General features: G+C 38.6%; 1 protein-coding gene, 1 long non-coding RNA gene and 1 pseudogene across 5 annotated transcripts in view; 1 reads left to right on the top strand and 2 right to left on the bottom strand.

Annotated features, from left to right (window-relative positions):
• The window catches only part of LOC123381800, a 32,030-nt gene extending 21,883 nt beyond the window's left edge, over positions 1-10,147 (bottom strand). The window contains exon 1 of the long non-coding RNA XR_006589243.1: positions 9,981-10,147. This is a non-coding gene — a long non-coding RNA (uncharacterized LOC123381800). The remainder of the gene's footprint in view (positions 1-9,980) is intronic.
• LOC101093554 (putative exonuclease GOR) overlaps positions 60-19,022 on the top strand; it is a 42,729-nt gene continuing 23,766 nt past the window's right edge. Inside the window, exons 1-6 of one of the 4 annotated variants that reach the window (XM_045043922.1) lie at positions 60-465; positions 3,863-5,031; positions 5,467-5,556; positions 7,897-8,104; positions 8,547-8,665; positions 10,073-10,225. In XM_045043922.1, coding sequence (XP_044899857.1) covers positions 3,871-5,031; positions 5,467-5,556; positions 7,897-8,104; positions 8,547-8,665; positions 10,073-10,225 — 1,731 coding nt within the window. In that variant the 5' untranslated portion in view covers positions 60-465; positions 3,863-3,870. The other 3 variants (XM_045043921.1, XM_045043920.1, XM_045043923.1) reach the window with 3 other exon arrangements.
• Positions 16,018-17,751, bottom strand: LOC101093808 (annotated as a pseudogene).

The raw sequence follows: 19,022 nt of genomic DNA, 5'->3' as shown, positions 1-19,022 counted from the left end.
CTGCATTCTGAGGACTTTCAGGGTAATCACAATTACCTACGCCCCACCCCAAAGCAAAAAGAACACACCTGTTTGTGTTTTACTGGTGAAACAGTTGTACCCTATCAAGAAATGAAACTAAATTAGTACTAGAGCCTCCTAGCATTCTTGTTTAAAAGTCGTCAACTTCTCAGTGACTTAGGAGGCTCTCCATCCCAGGAGTATTTCAGTTTACAAAGAAGACCCATGGAATATGGATATTGTTTCACTTTGAGGAATTAGTTTCAACAGAAAAGATTTTAGGAACATGCATCTGGTCTTTTGTGGATGTGTGTAGAGCTGGGGGTTGGGGGAGAACTTAGGTTTCACTGCCTTCCTAAATTCTCACCTACTTTATGTTAGGCAGTTTGGTATATTATATCACACCGAATTCTATTACCCTATGAAAAGCACATTTATTTCACAGATCAACAAATGAAAACTCAGGTAAGTCAGATGCCTTGTCTAAGATCACCTGAGGGAGAGGGGCAAAACTAAGATGTTCTTCCAAAGCATGGTTCTCTCTGTGATCCGTGAAGGCTAACAGTCAAATATAACAAAAACCAAAGGACGCTATTTAGGAGCAAGGTCAGCCCCACATAAATATGGTGGAAGGCTCCTTAACTGAGGGTCCTTTAAGTTCTTGGAAAATTGTTCTCCCCACCCCTAGCTTATGCCTCTATGAACCTTCCCCATGGAGGATAGACACACTCTTTCCACTCACCTGCCACTTCCCCTACTGTGGATTCTCAGTCATTTGCTCACTCCCTGTTTTCTCCCTTGACTCCAGCCCCAGTCTCACCATTGGTTGGGAAAGCTAGGAAGCTCCGCCTTTGAGTAGCTTGGGACTATATAAGACCTACCCCTGAGCGAAAAGACGTGGCAAGGCAGCTCATCTCAGGTAGGCTCAGAGAGTGTACAGATCGTGACTCAGGGGTGGCCTTGAGCAGTAGCCCATGCTACCCTTTGCCGGGTCCTTTTGCCATTTTCCATGCCCTTAGGACCGTCCTGGGGGTCAGTGCCAGCATTTGTATTGTCAGTTCAGACACCAGGAAATGCAGTGGGAAATGAGTGAGGCAGATGGTTGCAGCTGCTTGAAAGTCCTCCAGGTGTGGAGGAGCCATGGGAGCCATGTTGAATCCAGGGGTGAGAAAGGGCTTATGGAAAAAAATGTCAGGTGGGCGTGAGGGGTTGACTACCATTCACTCCCACCTCTTTTCTTCACCCACCCTTGAAAATTTCCTTGATAGAAATAGATGTAAGTCGCATTTTAATGACCCCACTTCTCTCCAGGACTCAAAAGTATTAGAGAATTAATCAATATTGCATTACTATGGTTTAAATGGCCAAAAGAGATGTAAACCATATTTTTAAAAATTGGTTTCTCATCCTCAATTGGCATAGCTTGTGGAGACCACTGCAGATACCATTGTAAAGTTCAGTCAAGTTATAGTGGGGGTGGGGCATGAAGCATATCAGGTAACCTTACTAGTATCCACCTCTGGCCTCTTGCTTGGTCTAGAAGTAAGGAGAGGTCTGTGTAGCCCGGGCTGGTGTGTGTGCGTGTGTCTGTCTGTGTGTTGGGGGTGGGGTGCTTCATTTGTCCCCTACTAACCAAACGTACATTTCCTCAGCAGGTTCTCTAGATCTCTGTTTGCCCTGAAAGGTCATGAAAAAATTGCTTTTTAATTTCTGTCTCCCAAGCATCTGTCTCGACTCTTATTTCCTTTCTCTGATGCCCATAATCTGCCTCTTCCCCAGCCCACAAAGAGGTGCTTTGATCTATTTTCCTACTGGCTACTTAAGGGCAATTCCTACAGGGTGGCTGTTAAAAGAGAAAAGCTCTTGCTTTAGGAGGAAGAACCAAGTTGTCCCCGAGTCTCCAAGAGCAAAATCTCCCCAGCATCACACCCAGGATCAGGAGCCTTAAGTGCCAACCTCTATTCCCTTTTTCTTTATCCCTCCCGTGAAAAGTATGTTTTGAGATATGTTGAACAGTAATGGTGCTATGGGGATCCTAAGTGGGAGAGTTTTTCTCAGGCCTTTTGGGTGGTCCCATGATTCCTGAAACCTGGGCGTGGAGGGGCAGTAATGTTCGGGAAGATGGAGTGGGCTGGTTGTCTCAAGAGCCCCTCTTTCCTGGGTCCAAAGGACAGGGAACATGGGGTGCAGTAACTGAGAGCCCCGCGCACACGCCCCCTTCTACATGGGTTTCCCTGCCCACGTCGTCACGTGATCAGGGAGGCGGGGCGAGCGGTGCTCGCTGGGCTGTGGTCTCCCTGCTACCGACCAGGAGATGCCTGCTCCCGCCGCGCTGGATCCTAGAAAGGCATGCACAGGTTTGCTGGCTGTAAGATGGATGTGCGTGGACTTGTGTCACCCATACCCATCATGGAATTACTCTAAGGGGTTTACTATGCTCTGGTGAAAGGAGGTGCGGTGGGACCCTGGTTGCAGCAAGAAGTGTTTATAATCCAAAGGAAATTTTCTCAGGCACCTGTAGCCTGACCAAAGGTTCTTAAGTGTGCCTTCACACTTCAAAATTAACCCTCCAAATATAGCTTCTGGTGGGGGAAAACGTTTTTTTTTTTTTTTTAACTTGTGAGATGGAGAGAAAGTATAAACACATTTTTTTTTCAATAGTGCCCCCAAAGCACTGCTTAAACAGTCCTTCCTCAATCAAGGCAACCAAATGAAACCCAGCTGATGACAGAATGCAGTTCCGGCTGGTTATCCTGAGTTTAGACCCCTGTCCGCGTTTATTTAAAGAGAAATTAGATCCAGGCGTTTATGTTTGGATCCTAGGATAGTTCTCGTTTTGGGGCTTGCTCTTGGCCTTCTCCTTCCTCCCCCCAAATGTCATTCACCTTTGTAACCCATTCTTGTACATTTCAGCAGTATTAATTTAACAGGAAAAGAGGTTGTTGAGCCAGGAGAGAGCTCCTTTTGTAAAAAAGCAGCATGTGTGTTATCAAAACATGTGGATTATCGAAAATAAATTCACAGGTTAAAAGTTGGACCACATGTTCTATCTGAAATCTCTTGTTTGAGAAAAGAGAGAAGTGTATAAATTATCCCATAAATGATATAGGAAAATGTATCTTGAAAAGAGGGAAGAAACTTTTGATTTCCTTAGTTAAAAGTCAGAAAGGAGCTGCCAGGTATTGGGAACAGCTGTTACTGTGAGCCTTTTCTCTTGTTACTATCCTGGTTTTTTCTCAGGAGTGTGAATCCAGCTGCTCTAGAGTTTTGTTTTATTGATTGATTTTTTTTTTTTTAAGATTTTTTATGTTGGTGGGCAAGGGAAGGGGGCAGTTTATGTTTGAGACAATCAGTAGACTACCAGGGACCTTAATGAAAATTTTGAAGCCCACTGAATTAAGGAAAGACTAGTGCTTTAAATAATGTTTTCTTAGAGAAGATATATTGGTGTATGAAACGATGTACAATTCGGTGTAAGTGGCATTCGGGTATTTGAACTGGTTCCAAATTGTCATTGGTTGGTAAATAATCTCAATAGGCTATATCCAAACTATATCATGTTTGACAGAGTTTAACAATTATGTATAAACCTGGCCCCACATTGGTGGGGCACTTTAGTAATAAGGCACGAATGTACTTTAATCAGTCATGGAGATGAGCTCGACATTTCAAAGACTTAAACAGAGCTAGTTCTTGACTTCTTCTGCTTCTAAGAACCGATCAGTTAGTAGATGGCTGGGGTTTGGAAGAGCTAATGTCCTTTTGATAGTAAACTCCTTGTCCAGGATATTCTGGAGTCTGCATTTCATCTGAAGTGATTTTTAAAGATAAAACAAAACTTCTCTTGCATTGACAAAACTAGGCACAACCATGGAAGAACTGGAAAGGCTCAGCAAAGAAATTGAATCCGTCAAGACTGAAGTTGAAGAAAAGCAGAAGAGCCTCTCCAAACTTGCTTTAACACATGAAGAGCCATCGCAAAGTCACATGACCTCCTTCAGGAATACAAATATGAGGCAAGATTTTCTTGAAAATCGCCCGCTTCCAAAGGAAGAGTGGCACGAGCCATCAAAGAATGAAGAGAGTCAGGCCAGAAAGTATGTACTGGACCACAAATGTCCAGCAACTGATCTTGAATATGATCCCTTACTGAATTATTCTGCAGAGCTGCTTGGGGCATCGAAAGTGACACAGGCTGAGCCTGACGAACAGCAAGTCTGCCGCTTGAAAAAATCTGTGGATGAGAATCGCCACATGTCCCAGGAGAGCCAAAGGCCTCATGTTTCACCAATAAGAATTACAATAAATCTTCAAGAATCTGATGAAGATGACCTTGTAATAGATGTACCTCCAATCGTGCCTACTTCTAAGAAACCTAAACCATTGAGAGGCTTCAAATATCAGAATATGGATGAAAGGGTACCTATAATGTCCCCAGAGGAGAGGAGCCTTCAAATTACTGGCACAGAAGAGGAAAAAATCGATAAAACCCAACTAACCACACAAGTAGATGATGACGATAACAAATCAGAACCACCAGTATCGCTCACGCATAGCTCACTAGATATTAAAAGTAACGTAAACTTGAATCGTGCTAAAAGCCACCTCCCTAAGATGGGAAGCTGTGGTGGTGGGAAAAACTATGTCTGTATTTCCAGAGAGAGCATACCTCATGCACCTCTCAGTGACAAAGAAAAACAGAACAGAATGCATAATGAAAGGTATCCACATCACAAAAAATATGTAAAAACAATTGACAATCCTCACAATGAAGAAACTGAAGGTTGGTATTCAAGCCGGCCCCAGGTCTCTCCCGCAGGTGAGCGTGCAGAAGGCGAAGTGTTAGAAAGACCAGACAATAGTCGGGACCTCACTACTTTTGAGGACCGCAAGGTAGTCCAATTTGATTTTGGTAAGGAACCTACTGAGGAGGACACTCCCTCTCATTCCGGTGACACTAGGAAGGAATGCCTTCGAATTTTCACAGAGTTCACAGAAAGTGAAGCTTGTAAGGGAGAGACTACTAAACAGGTCAGTCCGTTTTTTCTTCTAAATCCTTTTCCTAAATTTGAAGGCATTTCCCTTAAACGCATACTCTGTTCTGCCCTCTGTAGAAATAGAAATTATATAACGGGCGTATCTAATATATACGCTCTAATACTTGGGGCTAATAATCTATTAGAACAACAAGGTGAAAACCTTGACAATTGGCTGGCTATAGTGTCGTGTAGACTCAACAGCCTGCAGAAGCCACGGTATTACATGGTTACAGTTGATTTCCCAGCTTAGAGGAATCCTCTGTAGTCGTGTGTGCATGTCAAATTATTCAAGTTAGGTTTTGTGTGAATTATTGCTTAATAAGTTGCCTAGTATTTTATAGCTTGGATTCCTGTGGCTCTTTAGTAAACGTGCTAAATATGCCTGTAGTCTGCTGAAATTGGGTAATTCTTATCTTTTTCCCACTAGGCTTCAGGAAAGCAAACGGGATTAGATAAGTTGTATTATCAAAACCTTTCTGGACCCAAAAAGAGAATTGCACACATTGCCAAGTTCAATGTGAGTTCCTTAGCTCCTGTCTTACGGGGCACGTTATTTTATAAAATGCATGCCTTGCCATTTTGAGCCTTAAGTATATTCCAATACTTAGTGTCTTGTTAGCCACCTGGGGGCACAAGTGTACACTCAGTAACTTGATCTCTGTTTGTAAGCGTTTTCCACATTATTCACTTTTTCCCCCATTATCTAACATTTTCATGAAAAGCAGGGATGTTGTTATCACATAGACTTCTAACCAAAATGACTATGGTTGATCTTCAGTATTTCCAGATTCTGCATTTGCAAATTCTCCTCTTCACTGAAGTTAATTTGTAACCTTAAAATCATGACTCGTGTTTTGGGGGACCTTTGTAGGCCTGTGTCATGGCAAAAAAATTACCTCCCACACACATTCCCAGCTAAGGCTGAACAAGGCAATACTGCCTTCTTGTTTTGGCTCTCATACTGTTAACATATGTCCTTTTCTCAATCTATTTAGTGCCGCGTTCTTTGCATGTTTGTGTTGTTTGTTGGTGATTTTGCTATTTAAAATGGCCCCCAAATATAGGGTCATCCAGTGTTCCTAAGAGCAAGAAGTCTGCCTTACAGAGATGTGTTACATAAGCTTTTTATAGGCATAAGTTACAGTGCTATTGACTACGAATTCAATGTTCATGAACCAGCAATATGTACTAAGGTGTCTTTAAACAGAAACACACAGAAAGCAAGGTTAGGTTATTGACTGGTTGGCAAAAGTGTGATCAAAGACTCACCTGAACCTGACTCTGTATATGCTCTAGGAGCAACGGTTCAGTATTCACTAACTCATTGTTTGTGGGACTCGATAGAACAGAAGTGTGGTGAATAAGGGGAATCGACTGTAGATTCTCAAAATCATGTAAATCTCTTGTAACATGGTAAATGCTGGCATGTAAAGAAGTTAAAAGGCACTGGTGTGAGTAGTACTCCTTTAACACTTCTGTGTTAAAAAGTGCCATTTAACAAGCTTTATTTCTGTGCTCAATTCTCTGTATTATTTGCACTTGGTAGACACTGACAACAGAATGTTCTGCATGACATCAAAAGAGTTTATGCTCCCAAGTCACAAATAAGAACTTGGATTCTAGTTCTTTGTTGATGTTGGATGTCCTTGGGCAAGTTATTTAATTTATCAGAGCTTTATTTTCTTTATCTGTGAAATGGTGATATTGAGTATCCAAGGGTCAGATATATAGGTACTTAAGAAAATCATTTCTTTCCCCTTCTCTTAGGAAAAAGTTTTTGGAAACATTATTTTCCTTTATTGGCAAATGATACAGTGTTTATAGTTTTCATTTTACTTTGCTGTGTAACTCCCCCCCCCATTCTTCTATTTAAGTATTGGTTGGTTTTATCAGTGATCCCCCCCTTAAAATAAATTCTCACAAATAGTAAGCAACAGGACAAAGGAAGATAGTTTTAACATTTTAAAAGTATATCACCATAGTGCCTTCCAGAAGGATTGTGACAGTGTACATTCCTATGTGGTGTCTCAGAGTTCCCTTCCCACAAACCTTGACCAAAAATGGGTATTAAATATTTTTAAAAACCTTGTCAATCTGGGTGAAATTTTATTTCCTTGTTCTGTAGGACATTTCCTACAAATGTAGGACATTTTATAGGACATTTGTTACTAATCAAGCTAAACATTCTGGTGTTCCATTCTCTTCTTTTTTTATTATTTTTTTTAATGCTTATTTTTGAGAAAGAGACAGCATGAGCGGGGGAGGGGCAGAGAGAGAGGGAGACACAGAATCTGAAGCAGGCTCCAGGCTCTGAGCTGTCAGTGCAGAGCAGGATGCAGGGCTCGAACTTAAGAACTGTGAGATCATGACCTGAGCCAAAGTCACACTTAACTGACTGAGCCACCCAGGCGCGCCTTCATTCTCGTGTTGTAATGAATGTTGCTGTAGAGAAGTCTGATGCTAGCCTGCTGTTTGTCCCTTTATGAGTCACCTGATACTTAAGCCTGGTTACCTAAAGAATTCTTTCCTTAACTTCAAATTCTAGTCACTTTGGTCAGATATGTCTTGTTAGCAGTTTGATTAACACTTTTACCTTCATACAAAGTGAAGTGTCATTTTCATATGAGAATTAATGTCTCTCAGTTCACAAAAAGTTTTACTAAGTTAAATGCTTCAAAGGTTCAGTTTTATCTCTGCATATTTCTGGGGATACTCCACTTATGTGTGTGTTGAATCACATGGGGTATTACAAATGTAATCCATTCCACAAGCCTTTGTGCAAAAAGCGATAGTGAAATGATCAGTCTTTTTAAAACTTCTTAAAATCATTCTTCCGTTTTGTGTTGATGCTGTATAGGTTCCAACCAGTAAAGACATCCTTAGCCCATTCAGGGAGCCAGTGGCACCACTGATGAGTCGCCCTGGCATCCTTCGTGCCCAGCAACAGGCAGCACAGATCACGGCTGACATAAAGAGTGGGCAGGCTTTTGTTGCTGCCACTTCAGAACAAAAGAAAACTACATTTGCATGTCCAGTCTCTCAGACCCAAAGGAGAGTCTCAGGAGGTATGAGAAAATCACTTAGTCACGAAATGGGATTTTACCTTATTTTAAAAAGCATTTCCTATGAAATCCATATATTACCAATTATAGCTGAGTCATTCACGTGGAACTTTATGTGAAAAATATGATTAGCATGATATTTATATAATGTATGCTGTTTGTCCCTAAATGCTAAGCTATAGACAGTAATACCTTATAAGCATTTCTACATAAAGTGAATTGCTTTATAAATTATCTAAATTTGTTCTTATAGATGATACTGGGGTTAGCTATTGGGAATTTTTTGTGTTTACATTTTGTTTCAAGAAAAAAAAATGAGTCTGTAAAGGAAGTATTATGAAACCTTGAATTGATAATTAAACTCGAATCATCTGAGGCTAATGTCATTAACTCTTACCTTTTTTTTTCTTTCTTTTTTTTTTTTTTTGTCATTGAAACATCTCAGAAAATTCACTTACATCAACCAAGCTTCATCAGGATGTATTTCTATCAAGGGAAAAGCCAAATGCAAAACCAAGCAGATCACACATTCCTGTGAAAAGTGTTGCTGCTTTTCCTGTGAAGGTATTATAAACTAGGTCTGAAGGCCAGAATTTTAGTGCTAATAATCAACTTACCGGTCTACATATAGAGGTCCTGGGAGATTGAAAATATATGTATAATTATATTTTATATAAAAATATTTTTATATAAAAATATATTTTATATTAACAAAATATATATATATATTTTTTTCCTGGAGATCCCTCCTTCAGATACATGGCAGACACCAGAGAGAAATTTCAGCTTTTTCTAGTTACTGTCAGATAGTTATTGTAATTTTATGATGGGATTTGTGTCTGTGTGTCCATATTGAACTATGTTGTTTATCCTGTTCCTGGAAATATTAGGCATATTTTAGCCGTAAAACTTCAGTGGCTCTGATTAAGACTCCTCAACTTTTTTTCAAAGGAAAGTTTCACGTTGGAATATACCTTTCAAGAGACATCCAGTGAGGGGTGTATATGTGTGTGTATGTGAAAGAGAGAGAGAGAGAGGCAGGTGGACCTTTCATAAATTATGCCAACAGTGATGGCAGTCCCCCCTTAGTAATTTTTCTCCTATTTGTGGCAATTACTTTTTTTTTCTGTTTACTAAGTATTCTTCAGCAGAAAACTACCTGTCACTTTTAAGGATTTCTTCCTCCTAAAACATCTTTGTGCTTCAAGGGAACAACTACAGGAAAGTGTAACTTTTTTTTACCCCCCCCCCAAAAGTGAGACAGATTCACTGATTGTACAGTTCTCAAAGTATCAATAAGTTCTTCTAAAGGAATGCTAACATTATTTATAGCTGGGATATTACTGACAATATTGAGTATGTATAAATCTTTGATAACTTTTATTTAATCTGAGCATTTTTCTTTGTGAAATGGTAACTGACGTTGAGACATAAATTCTTCTTAAGAATGGTACGTGACAAACTTTCCTATTTGCTGAGAAGAGCACGCCAGAGCTCTAAGATTCTGGCTGTGGAGAGTAGAGAGATGATTTGAGTAATCGGGTCAGCTAGAATGGGGTACTCACAGGTAGCTTCACTGGTTTCGCATCCTCATGGCTCCCTTTTGTGAGTGTAGGTAACGTTATGCCTTATATTTATTCTATTTTTTAAATGTTTCTTTTTGAGAGAGAGAGAGAGAGCACATGTGTGCAAGCAGGAGAGGGACAGAGAGTGAGGGAGTGAGAGAATCCCAAGCAGGCTCCTCACTGTGCAGATCCCGATGCAGGACTTGATCTCAGGAACCATGAGACTGAGTCACCCAGGCGCCTTCCTATTTACTTTATTTTTAATGAATTTATAACTTTAAATTAGTTTTGAATTTAATTGATAGAGAACTTACCTGAGATAGTTGTACTTGTTTCCTACACATAGTAGCAATTTTAAACAGAAATGTGTTTTTCTTTTTGCTAATCAACAACTCTGTTTAACAAGATGCCGAAATACAAAGTGGCTCATCGGAAGCGGGCTTTAGTCACATCAGAATCCTCTGTCAAAGTCCCTGAGGAAGTAAGACAACGCTATGTCAACCTCTTTGTTGAGAAGTATTTGACAGTTTATAAAACAGAGGATGAGGCTGTTAACAAGGTCAGTATATCTGAAGACACACACTTCAAAAGTATTATATTAAAAAAAAAACCTCAAGAAACAACTTTATTCTTTTTCTCTTCCCCTTTTTCGAAACCAGGCTGTGGGACTGGTTCCTGGAGGATCTTTTTGCTATCCTTAAGTTGTAAAGAGTACCCTGGTTACTCTAGTGACAAAAACTGTCTTAGTCCTATAATTTTCTTTTTTTTTTATTTTAATTTTTTATTTCTTGGGGGGGGGGCTCAAGTGAGTGAGGGGCAGAAAGACAGAAAGAGAGAGAATCCCACAAGGAGCAGAGAGAGAGGGTGAGAGAGAGAAGCAAGGTTCCCTTGAAGTGGACCTTGAACTCATGAACCCTGAGATCCTGACCTGAGCCTAAGTTGGTGCTTAACCGACTGAGCCACTCAGGCGCCCACTTGTCAAGGCCAATAGTATATTAATCTGAGCAGTGTCTCCCCTCCTTTATATGAAGCATATACTGTCAAGTGAGTCATAGTCCCCACTACTCCCTATTACATACCACTATTTATGCTCATTTATGGGCCAGATCTGGTCTCTTGGAGGCACTTGTCTTTGCAAATCTACTCAAAGCCTTTTTTTTTCCAAAATGAAACCTTACAAATCAGGAGCAATAACCATAGCTCCTGTCCCCATGCATATCTTCAAAAGCCTTTGTGGACTCTGGGAGTAATAAGGAGTCAGGGAACTATGGCTCATACACACAATAAGTGCAATCTAAAGGGGAAAGACACTACTCAGCTCCATCTGATAATTGCAGTTTGGCAATTCAAGGTCAATATTTACATATTTCTAGTCCTCGAAGACTTTTTATGTTAAAGTATTTTAATATTTTAAATATTAAAAATTTTAATATTTTAAATACTGTTAGACAAACACACATCTGAACACTAGAATTGGGCTTGGTTGAGGCTAATTCCCACTTCTCTGGGAGGTTATGAAAAGGACCATGAGTGAAAGCAACGAGAGGCAAATCTTACCCCAATTGTGAGGAAGATCTTTATAACTGACACCTCTGCCCATAAAATTGCTGTTTCTTAGAGAGTAGTGAGCTGCCAGTTGCTAGAAACATTGGGGATATAAGTGAAGTTGTCATCGTAACAGATTCTTGTATTAAGAGTGAGAAAGGACTCAGAAGATTCTCTTTATTAACAGTTTTATTGAGATATACTTCACATACCCTATTAATTCACCCATTTTATGTGTACAGTGGAGTGCCTTTGAGTATATATACTCAAATCAACCACTTGTGCAATCACTGCAATTAATCTTAACACAATTTCATCACCCCAAAGAGATCGTCTGTTACCGTTCATCTGTCACTCCCCTAGCCCTCCATATCTCCTAGCCTTGGGCAGCCACTCACTTACCTTCTCTATAATTTGCTCTTCTGGACATTTCTAGAATAAGGAATCTGATAATAAGGGATTTTGTTGTGACAAGCTTAATGTTTTCACTTAGAATACTGTTTTCAAGGGTCATCCATACTGTAGTATGCATCATTACTTAATTTCCTCTTGCCAAATGAGACTGGTTTATGGATATACACATCTGTTCATCAGTTGATGGACATTTGGGCTATTTCCATTTATTGGTTATTAATGAACATTTGTACATAAATGGACATTGTAAGATTTTGTGTCAACAGATGATGATGTTTCTCTTGAGCATATAATTGGGTTGAATGACAGTTCTATATTTAACTTTTTGAGGAAATACCAAACCATTTTCCAGAGTAGCTGTACTGTTGTATATGCCCATCAGTGATGTAAACAGTTCTAGTTTCTTCACATCCACGCTAGTGCTTGTTACCTGCATTTTGTGGAGCCAACTTATTGGGCATGAAATGGTATCTGATTGTGATTTTGATTTCCCTAATGCCTAATGATGTTGAACATATTTATCGGTGCTTTTTGACCATTTGTATGTCTTCTTGGATATGTCTGTACACATATGTTCAGTTCCTTTGCATATATTTTTAGTCGTCTTTTTATCAAGTTTTTTTTTTTATTTTTATTTAAAAAAAAATTTTTTTAACGTTTTATTTATTTTTGAGACAGAGAGACAAAGCATGAATGGGGGAGGGGCAGAGAGAGAGGGAGACACAGAATCGGAAGCAGGCTCCAGGCTCTGAGCCATCAGCCCAGAGCCGGACGCGGGGCTCGAACTCACGGACCACGAGATCGTGACCTGGGCTGAAGTCGGACGCTTAACCGACTGAGCCACCCAGGCGCCCCATCAAGTTTTGAGAGTTCTATATATATTTTGGATACAAGTGTCTTAGTAGATACAGTATTTACAAATATTTTTTCTTTGAGTTGTATTCTTACTTTCTTGACTGGATCATTTGCATTACAAACAGTTCTTCATTTTGATATATTCCAATTCATCTGTTTTTCTTTGTCACATGTGATTTTGGTATCCTATCTAAGAAACAAAGATCACAAAGATTTATTACTACTTTATTTTTTCTCAGAATTTTACAGTTTTAGTTACTACATTTAGGCATAGGATTCACTTTTTTAAATGATTTTTACATAAGGTATGAGGCGGGGGTCCAAACATCCATTTGAATGTGGATATCCAATTGTCACAGCACCATTTGTTGAAAAGATTATCTTTTCGCCATTTAATTGTCTTGTCACCTTTGTCAATAATCAGTTGATCATAAATACTAGATATAAATGAACATAAATTCTGGACTCATTTTATTACATTGATCTCTATTTCTATCCTATACCAGTATTACACAATCTTAATTACTATTGCTTTGTAGTAAGTATTGAAGTTGGAAATGTGACTCCTCCATATTTGTTAAATTTTTTAAACTGTTTTGGGTCCCTGGCATTTCCATATAACTTTTAGGTTCAGCTTGTATTTCCTACAGAAATACTGGATTATAATTTTGATAGCAGTTGCTTTGAATCTCTAGATCAATTTGTGGAGGATTGTCATTTAACAATATTAAGTCTTGTGAACCATGAACATGGAATGTCTTGTGGTTTTTTTTTCTTTTAATTCCTTTCAACAGTGTTTTGTAATTTTCAGAGTATAAGTCTTTAACTTTTTTGTTAAATTTATTCCCAGATACTGTATTAACACTATTATAAATGGAATTGTTTTTGTAATTTTATTTTCAGATTGTTCACAGCCAGTGTACAAAAATACAATTAATACTTTTTATCTTGTGTCTTGAACCCTTATATGCCTATTCTTTTTTTTTTAAGTTTATTTATTTGAGACAGAGAGAGAGAAAGAGAGCATGCACAAGTGGGAAAGGGACAGAGTGGGCGTGGGGGGGGGAGAGAGAGAGAGAGAGAGAGAGAGAGAGAGAGAGAGAGAGAGAATGAATCCCAAACAGGCTACACACAGCGCAGAGCCCAATGAGGGGCTTGAACTCAAAAACCTTGATCATGACTTGAGCCAAAGTCAAGAGCCAGACACTTGACTGACTGAGCCACCCAGGCACGCCCCTATTTATTAACTCTAATAGTTTTCAGTGAATTCCTTGGGATTTTCTTCAAAGAAGATGATATCAACTGCAGATAGACACAGTCTTACTCTTTCCTTTCCAATCTGTATATATTTTATTTCATTTTCTTGCTTGATTTCTGTAGCATAAATTTCCAGTAGAATATTGCGTGGAGGTGGTAAGAGGGGGCATCCTTGTCTTGTTCCTTTCCCTAAGAGGAAAGCTTTCAGTCTTTCTCCGTTAAGTACAGTGGTTACTGTAGGTGGTTTTTTAGTTGTTTTTTTTTTTTACATGTCCTTTATCGAGTTGAGGAAGTTCCCTTCTATTCCTAGTTTGTGTCTTATCATCTTGACTTTTCTTAAATACTTTTTTCTTATCTCTTGATGTCATATAGTTTTTGTCTATATTCAATTAATGTAGTATATTACATTGTTGTAGGTTTGTTTTTTTATTAATCTTAAACTCATGCATTTCTTGGATAAACACCCTTGGTCACAGTGTATAGTCTTTTTATGTTGCTGGACTCAGTGTGCTAGAATTTTTGTGTCAACGTTAATTAGGTCTACAGACATGAGTCTGTAATTTTTTTTTTTTTAAATATTACTTTTCTCAGCATGAAGCCCAACATGGGGCTCCATCCCACAACCCTGGGGTTATGACCTGAGCTGAAACCAAGACTTGGATGCTCAAGCAACTGAGCCACCTGGGTACCCCATTACTGTTACATTTATTGTGATAAAATATGCATGACATAAAATTTCTCATTTTAACCATTTTGGGCGCACAATTCAGTGTTACTAAGTACCTTCACAATGTTGTTTAACCATCACTACTATCCATTTCCAGAGCTTTTCTTCATCCCAAATAGAAACTCTGTACCTATTAAGGTAATGAATAACTTTTCATTCTTCTCTCCCCCCCCCCCCTTAGCCCCAGGTAACCTCTATTTTAATTTCTGTCTCTGTGAATTTGCTTACTACAGGTACCTCATCTAAGTAGAGTCATGCAATATTTGTCCTTTTGTTTCTGGCTTCATTGACTTAGTGTAATGTTTCCATAGTTCATTCATGTTGTAGCACATATCAGAATTTCATTCTTTTTGGCAGCTGAATAATACTTTATTACTTGTGGTACCACATTTTCTTTATTCTAGTGATGGACATTGTAGCTTTCTTTGCTTATAGTAACTTACTCTTTTTTTGGAGTCTCAGGGTTATATTGGCCTAATAGAATGAGATGTAAAATGTTCCCTTTTTTAATTTTTGGAAGATCTTATGAATGGTTACTATTCCTTTTTTTTTTTTTTTTTTAATCTTGTTTAAATGTTTAGGGGAATTCATCAATGAGGTCTGGGCTTGTGGATATTTTTTTAATTACCAATTCATCTCATAGGTCTACTCTTGAGTCAATTTCATGAGGTTTTATCTTTCTAAAATTTCACATCATCTAAATTTTATAATACATTGGTATATATTTGTTCATAGTATTTCTTTATCATTCTTTTTATTTCTGTGAATTGTGTGGTGATGCCTTCTCTTCCATTACTGATTTTAGTAATTTGAGTCTTATTTCTTTTTTCTTAGCCTAGCCAAAGGTTTGTCAATGTTGTTGACCTTTTCAAAGAACCAACTTTTGCTTTTTTAGTTATCTCTATTTTAGAAAATTCTTCATTTCATTTATTTCTACTCATTATCATTTCTTTCCTGCTTTCTTTGGGTTTGGTTTACTAGTAAAATTACAGTTTCTTAAGATGGAAGGCAAAGTTTTTAATTTCCATTTTATTTTTAGTAAAGCCATTTACAATAGGAATTATTCTCTAATCAAAAGGTTTGGTATGTTGTGTTTCCATTTAAATGCATCTCAATTTTTAAATCTCGTTTGTGATTTCTTCTTTGCCCCACTGTGTAATTTCCACACATTTGTGAATTTCCCAAATTTCTGTTGTTGACTTATAATCTAATACCATTGTGATCAGAGAACATACTTTCTGTGATTTAAATCCTTTTAAATTTATTGAGCATTATTTTATGGCCTAACACATGATCTGTTCTGGAAAATGTTCTGTATCTGCTTGAGAGGCATTATATATTCTGCTATTGTTGCACAGAGTGTTCTATAGATGTCTTCTAGGTATAGTTGATTCATAGTGTTGTTGAAATATTTTATTTTCTTCACCATTTGACTTGTTTCCATTATTGAAGTATGGTACAGAGGTCTCCATTCTTTTTTTTTTTTTTTTTATTTTGACACTGGCTGAAAGAGAACTTTTTATTGCTTTATGTACAGAAAATTCAGCATCCATTTAGCCCAGTTGGGTGGCCATTTCTTTAACCTTTGCCTTTTCCAACTTGGCAATGCAAGCCAGACTTTGGACCCAGGACATTGCCTCCCCAGTGGGGGTGGATTTCATCATATCTATCTTTTCAATTGGTCCTGATGGCTTCCACCTGCTTAGCCAGACCTCCTTTGTCTTCTGACTTAACCTGTGTGAAGGTGACAGTGGTACAAGTCTTCCTGTGAACCAGACAACCCAGCCTGGCCTTCCCCTTGATAATGCACTAGGGAACCCCCATCTTAGGACACATGTCAGGCAGGAAGACAACCAGCTCAATGGGGTCCACATCATGTGCAATCACTACCAGCTGAGCCGTCTTTGTCTCCACTAAGGTGGTAACAGTATTAACCCCAGCTCACAGGATGGGCAGCCTCTTAGTGGGGACATCCCCTTTGCCAGCAGCTTTCTTCTCAGCCTGGGCCAACAATCTATGCTTCTTCTCTTGCTTTATCTCTAGTCTGTATTTGTGGGCCAGTTTAAGCAGTTGAGTAGCTGTTTGGTGGTCCAAGCCCTGGGTGAACTGGCTAATCACAGGTGGCACTTTTAAACGTTCATAGAGAATAACCCTTTGCTGCTGCAGCTACATGTAGCAAGGCCATTTGACAAAGTGGGTGAGTCCCTTTTAGGCTGAATGTCCCGTCTGATGCCAAAATTCTTGGGCCTTTTATCAAATGGGATTGACTAAATTCTTGGCCTCCTGCTTCTTCACAACAGCAGGCACCAGGCCACCTTCCTCTCCTTGACATTCCTTCCTTTCAGCATCTTGGATGGTTGGAGAAGAGAGAAACTTTAGGTATCCATTCTTAATGTTGAATTGTTATTTGTCACTTGAGTTCTGTCAGCTGCTGCTTTCTGTATTTTGCTGCTCTGTTATTAAATGCATATTTGTTAATAATTGTTATGTCTCCCTGATGGATTGGCTCTTATCATTATGTCTTTGTCTCTAGTAACAACTTTTGTTTTAAAAATCTACTTTGTCTGATACTAGCATAGCCACTTCACATATATTTTACTATTTACAAAGTACATCTTTTTTTCTCCTTTACTTTCAGCCTGTTTGGTCTTTGACTCTAAAGTGTCTATCTAGAGGTGCCTGGCTGGCTCAGTTGGTAGAGCATGCAACTCTTGATCTTGGGGTTGTAAGTTTGAGCCCCGTGTGGGGTGCAGATATTACTTAAAGATCTAAAGTGTCTACCTTGTATACAGTGTAGAGTTACATATTTTTCATGATTCTTCCAGTCTCTTCCCTCAGTTGGAGTATTTAATCAATTAACATTTAGTAAGTACTGACCAATAAGAGGATTTACATCATGTGTTTTGCTATTTGTTTTCTATATGTCTTGTGTCTTTTTATTTTCTCTATAATTAGTGCTTTCTTTTGTGTTATATAGATATTTTCTAGTGTATCATTTAAATGCCCATGTCATTTCTTTGGCTATATTTTTTTAGTTACTGTCTTACTTTTTGCCTTTAGGATTACACTTACCATTTTAATTTAAAACAATCTAATTCAGATTAAAACTGCCTTCATTTCAATAGCCTATAAAAATTTTGTTCCAGTATATGTTTCATACCCCCTTCTTTATACCATTATTATTATATGGATTATAACATTATATAAGCCTATCAACACAATTTTGTAATTACTGCTCTATGCCATTGTTAAAACAGGAGAAAATGATTACATACGAACACATACATTCTTCGATATTTTCCTATAAAGTTATATTTACCAATATTCTCATGTGAATTCAAATAACCATCTAGTGTATCTGTTGTGGACCCCCTAGAGTACTGATAAAAATTTGTATACTTTTCAGCTCCAGAATTCCTAAAAACTTTTTATTTTTAAAATTTCTCTTTATTCATGTTGTCCATGTGGTAAGACCCCATTTTCTTTGCTTCTTTAAACATAGTTTTTCATTTTTAAAACATATTTACAAAGTCTTTGTACTTAAAGTCCAAAATGTGGACTTTCTCAGGGACATTTTCTCTTGGCTGGTTTTTATTCTGTATGAGGTACACTTTTTTGTTTCTTTACATAACTCATAATTTTTTTGTTACAAACTGTATGATTAAATAATAACTGGTTTCAGGTACATTTTTGTTTTGTTGCTAGGTTTTGGTTTTTCTTGTTGCTACTTACTTGTTTAGTGACTTTACTGAACTAATTTTGTAGATTCTGTATTCCTTTCAATGTACGGCCACTGAGTTCTCCAGTAGCATTTTTAAGTTCTTGCCTTTAATTTTTATTTTAAGGCCTCCTTCAAAAGGATCACCCTCTGTCAGCATAATCTACTTGTTCGCCAATGACTGGTTAGAAAATTTCCTTAAATGCCTTGTCTGTATGTCTTCCTCCCTTTGCCAGGGGGAATCTATGTGAGAAGAAGTGCCTTAAAACTTAGGTTGACAGCCAGACTTAGCTTTTACGTCCTTGTTCCAGGGCTTCAAGAACAGCCACTAGTGAGTGAGTAGGGCCTTATCTTTTCCCAGGTCTTTCCCGGGCCACCTTTTAAGCTCCAGGAATATGTCAGGACCTTTCAAAGTTTTTTGTGGTCACCTAGGTCTCCAAAATGTTTTTTAGATTCCTGGCCAGGTTTGGGGTGGCTTAGTTGAGCTTCCGACTTCAGCTCAGGTCATGATCTCACAGTTGGTAAGTTCGAGCCCCACATTGCAGGCTCTGTGCTGACAGCTCAGAGCCTGGAGCCTGCTTTGGATTCTGGGTCTCCCCGTCTCTCTGCCCTTCCCCTGCTCTCTCTCTCTCTGTCAAAAAAATAAACATTAAAAACATTAAAAAATTAAAATTCCTGGCCACATTCCTGTTTGCCCAACAAGAAATCATAACCTTAGGTGGCTGTCATCTTGCCACCCAGTTGCTATTGTTTTAGTAGCACCCAGGCAATAGGGTCCCCCCGCCCCCACCATGAGCTGAGTTCTGACTCAAATACCCACAACACCTTGAGAATAGATTT

Source organism: Felis catus, chromosome D4 (genome assembly GCF_018350175.1).
Source record: "Felis catus isolate Fca126 chromosome D4, F.catus_Fca126_mat1.0, whole genome shotgun sequence".
In the NCBI taxonomy this organism is placed as follows: Eukaryota; Metazoa; Chordata; class Mammalia; order Carnivora; family Felidae; genus Felis; species Felis catus.
This window is presented reverse-complemented; position numbering and strand designations above follow the sequence as displayed.